The 13,480-nt window shown below is 59.8% G+C and overlaps 1 protein-coding gene across 3 annotated transcripts in view; it reads right to left on the bottom strand.

Moving 5' to 3' along the window:
• Positions 1 to 13,480, bottom strand: part of MPP2 (MAGUK p55 scaffold protein 2) — a 42,999-nt gene that overhangs the window by 22,083 nt on the left and 7,436 nt on the right. The window contains exons 1-3 of one of the 3 annotated variants that reach the window (XM_050934711.1): positions 9,062 to 9,391; positions 2,710 to 2,828; positions 646 to 798 (exon numbers count right to left, since the gene is read on the bottom strand). In XM_050934711.1, the coding sequence (XP_050790668.1) occupies positions 646 to 798; positions 2,710 to 2,828; positions 9,062 to 9,143 (354 nt within the window). In that variant the 5' untranslated portion in view covers positions 9,144 to 9,391. Of the gene's footprint in view, positions 1 to 645; positions 799 to 2,709; positions 2,829 to 9,061; positions 9,392 to 13,480 lie in introns of those variants that run through there. The other 2 variants (XM_050934712.1, XM_050934713.1) reach the window with 2 other exon arrangements.

The following is a 13,480-nucleotide window of genomic DNA, read 5'->3' as shown; positions in this document are numbered from 1 at the left end:
CCTGACCAGCCCCCACCCCCACCCCCACCCCCAAGATCCCAGCTAGAGCCCCCACCACTCCACCCTGTACACAGCCAGAGCGGCGTGACCCTGACCAGCCCCCACCCCAACCCCCCCAGATCCCAGCTAGAGCCCCCCCCCCCCATCCCACCCTGTACACAGCCAGAGCGGCGTGATCCTGACCAGCCCCCACCCCCACAGGTCCCAGCCGGACCCCCCGCCCCACACATGCAGCCAGAGGGGCGTGATCCTGGCCAGCCCACACACCCCCAGGTCCCAGCCGGACCCCCCTGCCCCACACATGCAGCCAGAGGGGCGTGACCCTGGCCAGCCCTCCCACCCCCTAGATCCCAGCCGGGCCTCCACCACACACACACAGCCAGAGAAGCGTGAACCTGGCCAGCCCTCCCACCCCCCAGATCCCCACCAGATCCCCGTCACACACATACAGCCAGAAGGGCATGACCCTGACCAGCCCCCACCCCCCAGGTCCCAGCCAGACCCCTCTGCCCCACATATACAGCCAGAGGGGCATGACCCTGGCCAGCCCCCCCGCCCCTCAGATTCCAGCCAGACCCCCCTGCCCCCACACACACGCAGCCAGAGGGGAATGCTCAGCCCCCCCCCAGCGCCCCACAGCAGCACCTGGAAGTGGGGCTCCTGCAGGATGCGTGCCAGCTCGGCGGCCGCGCTGTTGCTCCCAGAGACGTGGGCGATGTCCTGCAGGATCTCCTGCACCAGCTCCACGTTATTGTCCCTCACGGCCTCCAGCTTGGTCTCCTCCAGGCGCTCGTGAGCCTGCGAAGGGGAATGAGAGAGCACAAACAAACCCCCATTAACCTTGGCTGCCTGGAGCCCCCGGCCGGTGAGACCTAGACGCCAAGCCCTGCGCGAAAAGAAGGAGACAGGGGGGCTTGTGAGGCCGAACCAGGCCCCCCGCTCCGCCCTGTGACACAGACATCCGATCACATGGTGCTTAATACCCCAGCATCTGCTCCCAGGCAACAACAGGATGGTAGGGGGCAAGGGGCCCGTCCGGCTGCACGGTAGGTGCCCGTCTGTGAGGCCAGCCCCACCCAGCCCAGCAAAATGGGGCCGGGGGGTGGGAATCCCCCGAGACTCAGCCAGGCCAGCTGTCACAGCAGCTGATCAGGTCTCCTGGTATCTTGCATGCACCACCCCTCCCCCCGTATTCCTTCCTCGCCCTATAGTGCTGGGTATGCGCGCACACACACACACACACACACACACACACACACACACACACACACACAGTGCTGGTATGCACACACAGTGCTGGCAAGCACACGTACACACACACAGTGCTGGTATGCGTGCGCACACACACACACAGAATGCTGGTATGCGCACGCACACACAGTGCTGGTATGCGTGCACGCGCACACACACACACAAGCCATCATCCAGGCTGGCACACGTGGACACACACACACACACACACACACAGAGTGCTGGTATGCACACACACACACACACACACAAGCAAGCATCCAGGCAGGTACACACACCTCCTCCAGCCACTACTCCTCCGGGAGAGGCAGGGGGTGGTCTAGGCAGAGGAGTGGTGAGAAGAGTGGAGGCGTTTCTAGGGAGCAGAAATCTCCCTCTCCTGAGTGCCCCCAACCCCTTGGCGTGTGCCTCCAGCACTGCGTCGCCAGCCCCCTGCCACACTCAGCATCCAGCCCCCAGCAGGACCCCGGCAGCCCAAGCCCGGGAGCAGCCCAGCAATCTTTAGCCTGCTTGAATGGGTGCCTATCCTCTCCCGCTCTGTCGGTGCATGTGACGGGGGCTGGCAGGGTGGGAGGTTGCTGCCTGGGCACCCAGGGGAGCGATGCACAGATGGGTACTAAAAATAATATTGTCACACATAGACTCACACCCACACACTGGAGCCAGCACACGGGCGCGTGCACAAACACACACACTGGAGCCAGCACACAGGCGGGCACCCGTCTGCATACACACACATGCACACACACACACACACAGGGGCCAATGTAGAGGCAGGTGCAAGTGCACACCCACCCACGTAACTAGTATGCACCAAAGCGTAAGCAGTCGGCACGCACACACACACACACACACACACAGGGGCCAACATAGAGACAGGTGCGAGTGCACACTCACCCACCCACGTAACTAGTATGCACCAAAGTGTAACCAGTCGGCGCACACACACACACACACCTCCTCCCAGAGTCTCCCAACCACCTCCTCCCAGTTACACACACGTCACCCCACACGATCAACTTGTATGCTGACACGCTACATGTTCGCACACGCCTTGCACACGCATCCACGCTCATGACCCCCGGCTCCAGACCTGTGCACTTTGGAGCTGGATGAGATTGGCCAAGGGGCCTGGGGGAGCCCAGCTGCAGTCCAAGGACACAGGAGGTGGTGACCCTCTATACCAGTGCAGGGGCGGTAATACTACAGCTGGGGCCAGGCGAGACATCAGCTGCTCCCGTATTCCCAGGCACACTCATCAGAGCCTGGCCTGGTAGCAGCTAGGCTACCATGGAAATGGGGGTGCCAGGCAGGGAACACCAGGGAGAGCCAGGGACGACTTTATAACACAGGCACCTGCAGCAGGAAGCTGTGGGACAGGGGACGCTGCTCTTGATCCGGAAAAGCAGGTTTAAACTCAGCCGCCGCCCCTTCCCCGGCCACCCCGTGCGACTGTACCTTAGCCAAGGATCTTACTATTGGACTCTCCATGATGCCTCGGAGGAAGATGAGATCCAGGTCAGCCGCCCCAGTGGAGTTGGGCAGGTCACTCAGGTTGTCCAGGACCTGCTGCATGGCTGGGGGAAGAAAGGGGGGTGGGGGGAGAAGAGGGCAGGGTGAAAGCAAGAGAATCCCAGCACAAGGAAGAGGGGCAGAGATGGAGGGAGGAGGAGAAGAAAAAGAGGCCGTAACCAGCGTTCAAACGGACAGGTGACCTCTGTTGCCCCTGACCCGATCCCATCACATAAACCCCCCCAGGGTCCGCTCTTCCCCCAGCCCACAGAATCCCTCCCTGCGGACGAGATTAGGAATGGATCCTCCCCTACCCCTGCCTCTGCCAGGGCACAGAGTTGACCCAGACCCTACCAGCAGGATTCACTCATCCACAGCCTGGCACACTCCATCCCAAACTGTGACCACCTTTAGAGAAGAATCAGCCACATAGCTGCCCAGAATCAGCTGCTGGGGCAGGGCGCTGGCAAACGGACGGGGGATAGGGAGGTCTCAGTGGCAGTCCCCCACACAAACTCCCTCTCCCCCACCACCCCGGGTCCCTGTCCTTCTGAGACACCCTCGGGCCAATGAGGAGTATGTCGTTTCAGGCCAGAAAGGATCATTAGCTCATCTTGTCCGACCTCCTGTAAGGTACAGGCCATTGTCACCCAGATAGATGTCCTGAGCCCAATGACTTGAGGCAGACTAAACTGTTGTGAGCCCCAGGCACAGAACGGGAGAGACCGCAGGGCCACCGGAGCCCGAGCCCCCTGCAACCGCAGGGAATTGACTAGGTGAGAGACGCCCAGATGAACCTAGCAAGCGACCCACTCCCCAGTCTGAAGGCAAAAAACTCCGAGGTCCCAGCCAATCTGCCTGTGGGGAAAATTCCTTCCTCACACCAAATCTGGCAATCAGTGTGACCCCGAGATCGGTCAGAGTAAAGTCATTCTGCTTTTGGACCCCTGGGAGAAAGGCCCCTTTCTAACCCCCTAAAATGCGGCCACTTCATCACCACTGCCCCCTGCCCTGCCCCCTCTCTAGGCAAATGGCTGATCACCCAGTCAGCCATGAGATCCCCCGACTCTTCCACCACCACCCTAACTGGTAACTGGCGACGGTGCATTTTCCCCTTAAAGAAACAAACACCCGAGAATGTCCCAGCACCACCCAAGAGGACGGGAGGCGGATGTAGCTGTAGGAACGGGTTAGGGTGGAGACTCCGGATGGGGAGGGCGAGCAAGCCGCAGGCTCTGCCATCTGCAACTCAGCTGGCCTCCTGCCCTGTCCCACTTGCTCGGCTCACTCCCGGGTTGCTGAGAAGTGACCCTAATCGAGGAACAGATGCTGCCACCCCCAGGATCCTGTCCCTTTAAGGGTATTGACACTGGTTCCAGGGCTCTGAAAGGGGCAGGCGGTCTCAGATTGGAGCAGAAAGGAGGCAGGTCCAGGGGGATTCGAGTGAGGCCCATCTCCACTGATGGCCCAGTGGTTAAGGCGCTGGCTTGGGTACTTGCTCTGACACAAACTCCCTGCATGACCTTGGGGAGGTCAACTAGGGTGCGTCTACACTGCAATTACTCACCCGCCGCTGGCCCATGCCAGCCGACTCGGGCTCGCACGGTTCGTGCTAAGGGATTGCGGTGTGGGTGTTCCAGCTCAGACTGAAGCCCAAGCGATCTCCCAGCTGAACAGCCCCTTACCCTGGCCCCCACGAGCCCAAGTCGGCCAGCACGAGCCAGCCGCGACGTCTAATGACAGCGTAGACGTCCCCTTGGTCTCTCTGGGCCTCGGTTCTCCATCCGTAACCCAGGGATCACAGCACTGCCCTGGTTCATAGGGACGTGATGAGGGTAAATATACTGAAGATTGGGAGGAACTTGATGCCAGGGTAATGTAGGAAGCTGCACGGCCCCTGATGGACCAGGGCAGGACTCACCCTTGACTCCAAGCACACGTCACCCACCCTCCTGGGGTGAGCTCCCCGCCCTAGGTGATAGCCCCACTGGGGAAGGAGCAGCCCCAACAATCTACTTGGACTCTGCCCAGCAACGATCTCCTTCGGGGGAGCCGGGGAGTTAAATATTAAACACACTGGAATATTTATAGCAACTTTTTTGTGAAGAGCGGGGGTAGGGGGGAAATCAGTGGCTCAGGAGGTGGTCGGGAAAGGAAATATGATGCTTGGGCAGAACCTAGGAGGGGTACAAGTGAGCGGGTGGGGTGAGGGGCAATCCTGGATTTGGGGGGACCCCATTAGGAGTTGGGGGTGCTCTGAGGAGAAAGCCCAGATTTGGTAGATCCCTTTACGGGGTGAGGTGGGGAATCCAGGGTTCAGGTGGATCCACCTCAGGGGTTGGAATGGGAGGTATTATGGGAGAAACCCTGGATTTGGGGATCACTGGTAGGACCGCAGCCTGGACCAGCCAGCTCACTGGAAAACGCCTCGCAATGCCCCTCGACTGCTCAGGAACAAATCAGCCCTCCCCCTCCACCACCAAAAAAAGACATGTGCCCAAACCACAAACAAGCCACCGAGGCAGCAAGTGACGAGTGTCTGTCCCCAAATGCCCCATCCACCGAGCTCATTAATAAGTGAACCGACGCAGAGATTTGGCTCCGAGCCACCAAGCGCAGCAGTCGATCATCGTTGGGTGGGAGGGAGCAGCCAGGCTGGAGGCTGTCTACTGCTCTGTGCTGCCCACATTCCAGGGGGGTGATGCTTAGCAGATCAGACCCTTGTCCTGGGCTCCTGCTGTGGGGGGTGGCCGAGTCAGGGTGGCAGCACGAGCCAGCTCCTCTTTACAGACCCTGCAGGGGCCAGGGGAACGGAGCTGCTGGCAGAGGCAAGCTGTGCCCGGGCCCAGGAGACAGGGCGTGCAGAAAAAGGAGAGAGGGCACCAGCCACCGCACCTGCAGCCAAGGGCTGTAGTGGAGACAGGGAGCAGGGGTAAGGGGAAGATTTGCATGAGGATGGAGCAGGACACTCAGAGCATCCCATGAACATTCCCTCTGTGGATGATTGTATTCATCATGGCAACCCCACTCTGGTTAGCAGAGCCTGGGGGCAGACAGACGGCTGTGAACAGAAGCAGCGTTGTTCAGCAGGTAGAGCACCGGACTGCCTTCTATTCCCGGCGAGCTTGGGCGAGTCACATTCCCTTGCTGTGCCTCAGTTTCCCCTTGACACTGTAAGCTCTTTGGGGGAGGGACATCACCCCACTGGGCCTGCCCATCTCAGTTGCTATGGTAATCTGAATAAAAATAATGTTTTTGGAGGCTGGGGGGAAATAAACACATCTGTGTGTAAGCCAATGCGGTGACGGAACACACGCGGCATCAGAGATGGACAGTACAGGTCTGTGAGTCGAAGCATGTGCGAAGGCATACACATGCACCAAGTGCCTTGGAGCAGGTAGTGACTTTGTTCTGGGTTAGTATAGCACCTTGCACAATGGGGTGCTGGTGCACGACCAGGGTCTCAAGGTGCCAATGAGCGGATGTAGGTGTGCGAGTGCACACACACGTAGCTGCACATGCAAATGTGCTTTTGAGTCTGGGCAGAGATGTGCCTAAGCCAGCGCCGGGGTATCTGCATGCAGGTGTCTGAACATACAGGCCAGAGTGTGAGGTCGAGACGTGCACTAGCTCTGCCTCCACATGTATATGTGGGAGATAAGTGCAAGTGGGTGACAACGTGTGCACTACGGAGCCTGGGTAGAAATGTGGGCACGGGTGTGGGCCCCTCATAGAATGTTAGGATTGGAAGGGACCTCAGGAGGTCATCTAGTCCAACCCCCTGCTCATAGCAGGACCAATCCCCACACAGATTTTTGCCCCAGATCCCTAAATGGCCCCCTCAAGGACTGAACTGACAACCCCGGGTTTAGCAGGCCAGAGCTAAAACCACTGAGCTATCCCTCCTGCCCCCATGCCAAACTCTGTGGCAGGGCCGCAATTTGCCCCAAGCCCTAGGCCCCACAGGGGCCCTGCGAGCCACTCTGGGTTTTCGGCAGCGGGCCCTTCACTCACTCCAGGTCTTCGGCGTCGGGTCCTTCAGTGCAGGGAAGACTCGGAGCGAGTGAAGGACCCGCGGCTGAAGTGCTGCCGAAGCCTCAGAGCGCCGCCCGGTGAGTACAAGTGCCACAAGCAGCGGGGAAAAATAAAAAAAAAAGCCGCGACCGGCTGCTCTACCGCCGCCGCATCATTCTTCAGCGGCAATTCGGTGGCGGGTCCTTCTCTCCGAGAGGGACCCGCTGCTGAACTGCGGCCAAAGACCCAGCCCTGCCCCAAGCCCCCTGAATCCTCTGGGCGGCCCTGCTCTCTGGAGCCGGATTTCCACATACAGGAAGAGCAGAGACGTTTCAACGAACACAGGCTGAGAAGCAAGACCCTGCGGCTCAGCACAATGGCGTTGTGACAGTCCTGCCATTACACGGTTAACCCAGAGGCAGTTCTGAAACAAGCAGCAGCTCTAATCTGCAGGGGTCACCAGTCAGCTAAGGGGTCACACCCTCCCAGAAGTCAGTCCCCATTGCATCTCTGGCCTGGGGAGCACAGGAGCCGCCGTCTTCCAGAAACCGAACTCAGGCCAGCGTGCAACCGGCGCAGTAACGACATGGCTTGTGCATGTCAACACGGCGCTGCTCGTGTCAGCGGCACGTCTCCTCACCAGGAGTGCTTGCTTCAATTGTACTGGCCGCATGGGGCATTGTGGGACGGCTCCCGAAAGCCAGTAACAGTCCTGACGTGAGCAAGGCAGCGTCCACCCTGTGCAGCAGCCGTCCAAAAAGCCAACACAATTAGGAAAGAGATAGATAATGAAAGAGAAAATATCATTACGCAGCGTCAATACTGACACTGCATTGACCTAGAACAGGGTTTCTCAAACAGGGGTCGCCACTTGTGTAGGGAAAGCCCCTGGCCGGCTGGGCTGGTGTGTTTACCTGCCCCATCCGCAGGTCTGGCAGATCCCAGCTCTCACTGGCCGCGGATTGCTGCTCCAGGGCAATGGGAGTCACTGGAAGCAGTGGCCAGCACATCCCTCGGCCTGCGTCGCTTCCCCCTGTGTCCATCAGTGCGGTGGGTGCCAAGGCCACCCAGGCCCCAGGCTTTCAGTGCCAGACACCTTGATGCAGGGATCCTTGGTGGATGCCAAGCCCAGAGTCCCAGAGGTGAAAGGCCAAGGAGAGAAACATCCCACAGCACCCTCCTCTCTGAGGCTGTTGTAGGTACCATTCTCCAGTCGGGGACGCCAGCCCCCCTCTGTCACCACCTCAGGGACCCCCTGAGGCAGCTGCTCCCAGCACTGCATCTGCCCGTTCATAAACCACTGTCTAAACACAAGGGAAATCATATATTTCCAGCCTGCCCCACAGAGAAACCCCTTTAGTCCAGTGCATTTCAGTGGAGATAAGAGATGTGGACCCAATTTTCCTTCCCCCAAACGCCCGTATTAATAACTACAGGCCAACTCCCACCCACAGGGATACCCCACCAGAGCCAATGGTGGCACCCTAGTGTGCACAGAGCCACCCACAGGGCGAGCGATGCCCTGGTCAGCAAAGTAAAGGGCCCCTGCTGGCACCCAGCTCCTGCACTGTATACACCGAACCCCTTCCCCAATACAGACCCCGGGGTAAGCCAGGGGCACAGGGAGACCCCAAAACCCTGGTCCCAGCCCCTAAGGCCCCAGTTAGCAACAGTGCCTTCATGTGCCAATACAGATGTGGGGGGAGCTGAACTGATGTGTCCCACACCCCCAGAGATCAGCTGTTGTGTAGCAGGGGGAGGGAATACCTCCCCCCATTCATCTCTTTGGAAGGGATGGGAAAAGCATGACAGATGGGGACCAACCCCCCCCAGAGACCCACCTTCTCCCTGCCCCCCAAATTCCAGGCAGAGCTGCCATCTGGGCAAAGATCCCAGCCTGCAGCAACCCACCCGCCCAGTGCCCATTCCCGGTGGGCAGAACCGAGATTTCCACCCCTAGGGGAAAGGGGCAGTGGGGGAAATGAGGGAGCAGCAGTGGTTCCCCTGGGGGCAGGGTTGGCTCATGCACAGCCCCTGCTCCCCACTCAGCTCGGTGACCCTTTTCCTTCCTTTGCTGGGGGATTAGCTGCTCCATCGCTGGCCTCTTGTCTCTCCCCCACCCCACCCACTCAACATCTCTGACATCTCACTCGCAGCTCAGTTCAGACCACAGCCCCGGAGGCAGAAGGGAAGGCTTGGGGCGGGGGAGCCAATTCCCCTCATGATGCCAGAAGCAGCCTCTCCCTGCCCTCGCCATGCATCTGCTGGGGTGGAGAATCCCTACCTTCCCTGCGGAGCTCGGACTCCTCCGAGGAATCCAGCGAGATCCCCTCTAAGGAGACGCCACTGGCGGGGCTGCTGCTCATGGCCGCGGTCAGGGATGCTCAGAGACAGGCTTTTCCGCACTGCTGCTCAGAGACGCGGGTACCCGAGCAGGCTGCCACGGCGACCGTCTCCAGATCCCACTGCCCTGACAGCTCACCCGCCCAGGCGATGGATGGGGCTGAGCCCGACGCTTTCGCAGCGCGGGGAAGGGCGGAGGAGGCAGAAGCCACTGGCTGGAGAGAAGACCAGGCATCTCCCCAAAATGCCAGCCAATCAGTCAGCTCGGCTGCTGACAGTGTGATTGGCACTGGCACTGCTGGCAACAGATGGCAAAGGTGGGCGAGAGCAGACGCCTATGGGGGAGAGGCCAGCCGGCCAATGCAAAGCCCGCCAGTGAGTGGATCGGCACCGGGAACTGGGCTCCTGGTTTCTATTCTCAGCACCATGTGTTGCCTAATGGATACAGCAGAGTACTGGGCGGGCTCCTGGACTCTATTCTGAGCCCGTGGGAGCATGGCCTAGTAGTTACAGAAGGCACCTGGGTTCTACTGCCAGTTATCTCCCCCAGGTTCCAGCAGGGAGACTGGGAGCCAGGGCTCCTGGGTCCTCTTGCTAGCTCCAGGAACCTAAGAACAGCCAGACTGGGTCAGACCAAAGGTCCATCAAGCCCAATACACACACACACACACACACACACAATGTTCACATGGTGCACAAAACTCACACAGAACCCCATGCAACACACACACAGGATCACACTAGCCCCCACAGCGTCACATGGTGCACAAACATACAGCTACACAAAACACACACAGAGCCCCATGCAACACACACACACACCTGATCACACTGGCCCCCACAGCATCACATGGTGCACAAACATACAGCTACACAAAACACACGCAGAGCCCCATGCAACACACACACACCTGATCACACTGGCCCCTACAGCTTCACATGCCACACAAATACACACACACAAGAGCCCCACCCAGCATACACACACAACTGATCATACTGACAACCACAGCTCCACACGGTGCACAAACACACAGCTACACAAAACACACACAAAGAGCCCCACCCAACACACACCCCCACAGGGTCACACATCCAGCCCCCATATCCCCCATGCCCGGCTCAGCCCTGGACCAGCCCAGCTCAGCCTGTCCGCAGAGCTCTGCTCCCCCTGCCCCTTCCCTGCCCTTGCCCCCTTCTCAGTGGGGCAGGGGGTAAGCCTCGGGCACCCCCTGAATTATTAACCCCTTCCTGCCAGAAGGGGTGTAAGAGCAGCGGGGGATGAGCAGGACCACAGGGGAGGGGGGAGGGGATGGTGCACCAGGCACCCGGCAGGTGGGAGAGGCCGTGGTCCCGAGTCCCTCGCCAGGGGCAGGGGGCATCGGTGCCTTAACCTCTTTAAGGCAGGCACTGGCATTGGTGCTATTATACCCTCGTTGCCATGGCAGCAGGAAGGGATTACATCCAAGGACGTTAAGCCAGGACGGATACAAATTTAAAGGGACAGCGTCGACCCGCCCCACTCCTAGCCTGAGCCCTTCCCACCCCAAACCACCTGCTCCCCCTCACAGTCCCTGCCCCCTTCCCACCTCACCCCACCCGGACCCCACCCCACCCCCCACAGCCTGATCACCAACTCCCCACTCCAGATCCCACTCTAACCCCAATCCCCCCAACCCAACCCCCTTCTGACCCCATCCAGCCTGACCCCATCTCACCCCCTGCCTGACCATCAACTTCCCCACCCTCGATCCCACTCTAACCCCATCCCCCCCAACCCAACCCCCTTCCCACCCCATCCAGCCTGACCCCATCCCACCCCCACCCAGACTTTTCCCACCCCCCTATATCTGATCCCACTCTGACCCCATCCCCCACCCCAACCTCCTTCCCACCCCACCTAGCTTGACCCCATCCCACTCCCCCACCGGACCCTTTTCCCACCCCACCTTGCCTGCTCAAGGGTCCCAGCCATTCTAACCCCAGCAACTCCTGCCCCCAGGCTGACAATCTCATTCTCACTCACTCCTGCTCCTCCCACCCGAACCCCACCCAGTCCCTCCAGTTTTCAGCCTTCCAGCCATGAATGGCCTGGGAGGTGAGAGGGGTCAATGGAGAGAAACAGAATCTGCCTGAGACTGGGATTAACCCTTAGAAAGCCTGGTGGACTCAGAGCCGTTAACACCCAAGGACTGGCCTTTCATGTGGTTACTGGGGGGAGTGCGGGGAGGAGCCTGGGATCTGGCTTGTCTGGCCATTGTCAGAAATGTACCTGGTCTCTATGCAAACCAGCACCCCCACTACTGCTGTTCCTGAACCCCCTGGGCTCTGCTCATCCTATTACGGGGGGGAAGGGGGGAACAGAGGCACAGAGAGATCAAGTGACTCACACTGAGAGTCTGTGGCAGAGGAGGTCTCCCCAAAGTCCCAGGGCCGTGCCTGACCCACAGGCTGTCCTGCCTCATTTTACACAGAGGCCCTGAGACCCCACTCAACCCTCTCTGTGTTTCTCCAGCTGTTTCACCCCAAGGGACCCCCCTGTGCACAATACAACCATTACTAAGCTGCAGCCAGTGCTGGGGTGGAACAAGCTCCTGCTTAGCAGCTCCCTGCAGCGCCACACAGCAGCGCCCTGCTGAAACCACAGGGGGCAGAATGGAGGCACCTGCCTTAGGAAACAGCCTAGATTTTAGATGGAGCAGCCACATGCACAGGGGTCAACACTGGCTCTGAGGGCAGAGCGCCCCCTACTGAGCCCCCTACCGCATTCCCTGCAGTGTCTGGGCTGCTCCTGAGAGGTCTCCCATTCAAATGCTGCCCTGGCTCTACCCTCCACCCACACTCTGGTGCACAGCCGTGCGCTCACACCCACACTCTGGTGCACGGGCATGCACATGCCCACACTCTGGTGCACAGCCGTGCGCTCACACCCACGCTCAGGTGCACGGGCATGCACATGCCCACACTCTGGTGCACAGCCGTGCGCTCACACCCACACTCTGGTGCACGGGCATGCACATGCCCACACTCTGGTGCACATGCTTGGGTGCACAGGCACACGCCCCCACAGGCGCACACCCCATGCCAGACACACGCAGGCATGTGCCCACCTGTTGTTCCCCAAGCCACACGCTCCCAGTGCCCTCCTCTGGCCTTGGGGGTCTGGCCCAGCCCCATGGCCCGGGTGTGCCATTAACTGGCTTAGAGCGCAGCCCCAGGATTCCTGAATGGCCTACAATGTAATCACCAGCTAAAGAGAAGAGGTTTAATTAAATGTAAGAGGGTTAGAGGCGGGCAGGTAGGGAGCAGAAGCTGTGCATACACACGCACACACATACACACCCCTATCCCTTTGCATTTACTAGCAACAAAGGATATGCAGCCAGCCCGAGAGACAGAGAAGATGCAGCCCAGAGCGAGGGGTGCAGCCAGCAGAACCAATCAAGAGCAGGGGGACTGTCCCCAGGTCCCCATCCCCACACTCCGAGGGGAGCAGCGCAAGCGCCTGTCCCTGGGGTGGAGCACTGGGGTTTTTAGAGATGCGGGCCCCGGATTGGACTCCCGATGCCCCCATGGGGCAGCCCCACATGCACATCCTCCCTCCCAACTCCCCACCCACCTTGAACCCCCCTTACTCACCCAAAGCCCTTCCCCTCATCCCATGGCACCCCCCCCCATTCTCCCTGCATTGCTCCTCTCCCACTGCCCCCTCCCGATCTCATTCCCCCCCTTCAGGCCCCATTCTGTCCCATCCCCCCTGCCCCAGCCTGGGGGGGTAACCCACTCTAATGGGGGCAGATGCTTTCGTACTGCCCAGCCCAGAATCTCTGGGCGGCCTCTTTAATTTCTGCAGCTGCGTTTCCATAGACACCAACGAGCAGGCGATGCAGTCGGTCAGTACCAGCATCCCAGCAAGCGGGTGGAGGGGAAGTGACCTTTGCAGCAGCAGCCAGCCGTACTGATGGCAGAGAAGCCAAGGCACCTACTGATCCAGCCTCCATCTCGTCTCAGCCAAAACCTGCTGTGCCAGCCCCTGACCATGGCATCACCTCCACCCCTTCCAGGGGAGGCAGAGGGGATCAGACGGGGAGACCGCAGGAGATCGGGCTCGCAGCCACTCGTCCCCTACAATGAAGCTGACCCACATCACCTCACAGGGGGCGAGCGTTCAGAACAGCCTGGTGCCCTGCATGCCCCAGTCCCCCCAAGTCAGAATAATCAGGGCACCTCTGTTTGAATGACCGAGCTTTGCAGCCCCAAAAACGCAGCTCCCGGCATGGAAGTCAGGTCGTTCATTTCACATACGCCTATAACCCCCATTCCCGTGGCTTCTGAGTGCCTCACCATCTTTAGTGTATTT

The sequence above is a fragment of the Gopherus flavomarginatus genome, chromosome 25, assembly GCF_025201925.1.
Source record: "Gopherus flavomarginatus isolate rGopFla2 chromosome 25, rGopFla2.mat.asm, whole genome shotgun sequence".
In the NCBI taxonomy this organism is placed as follows: Eukaryota; Metazoa; Chordata; order Testudines; family Testudinidae; genus Gopherus; species Gopherus flavomarginatus.
The sequence above is the reverse complement of the archived record's forward strand: the minus strand, read 5'-3'. Positions and strand labels throughout refer to the sequence as shown.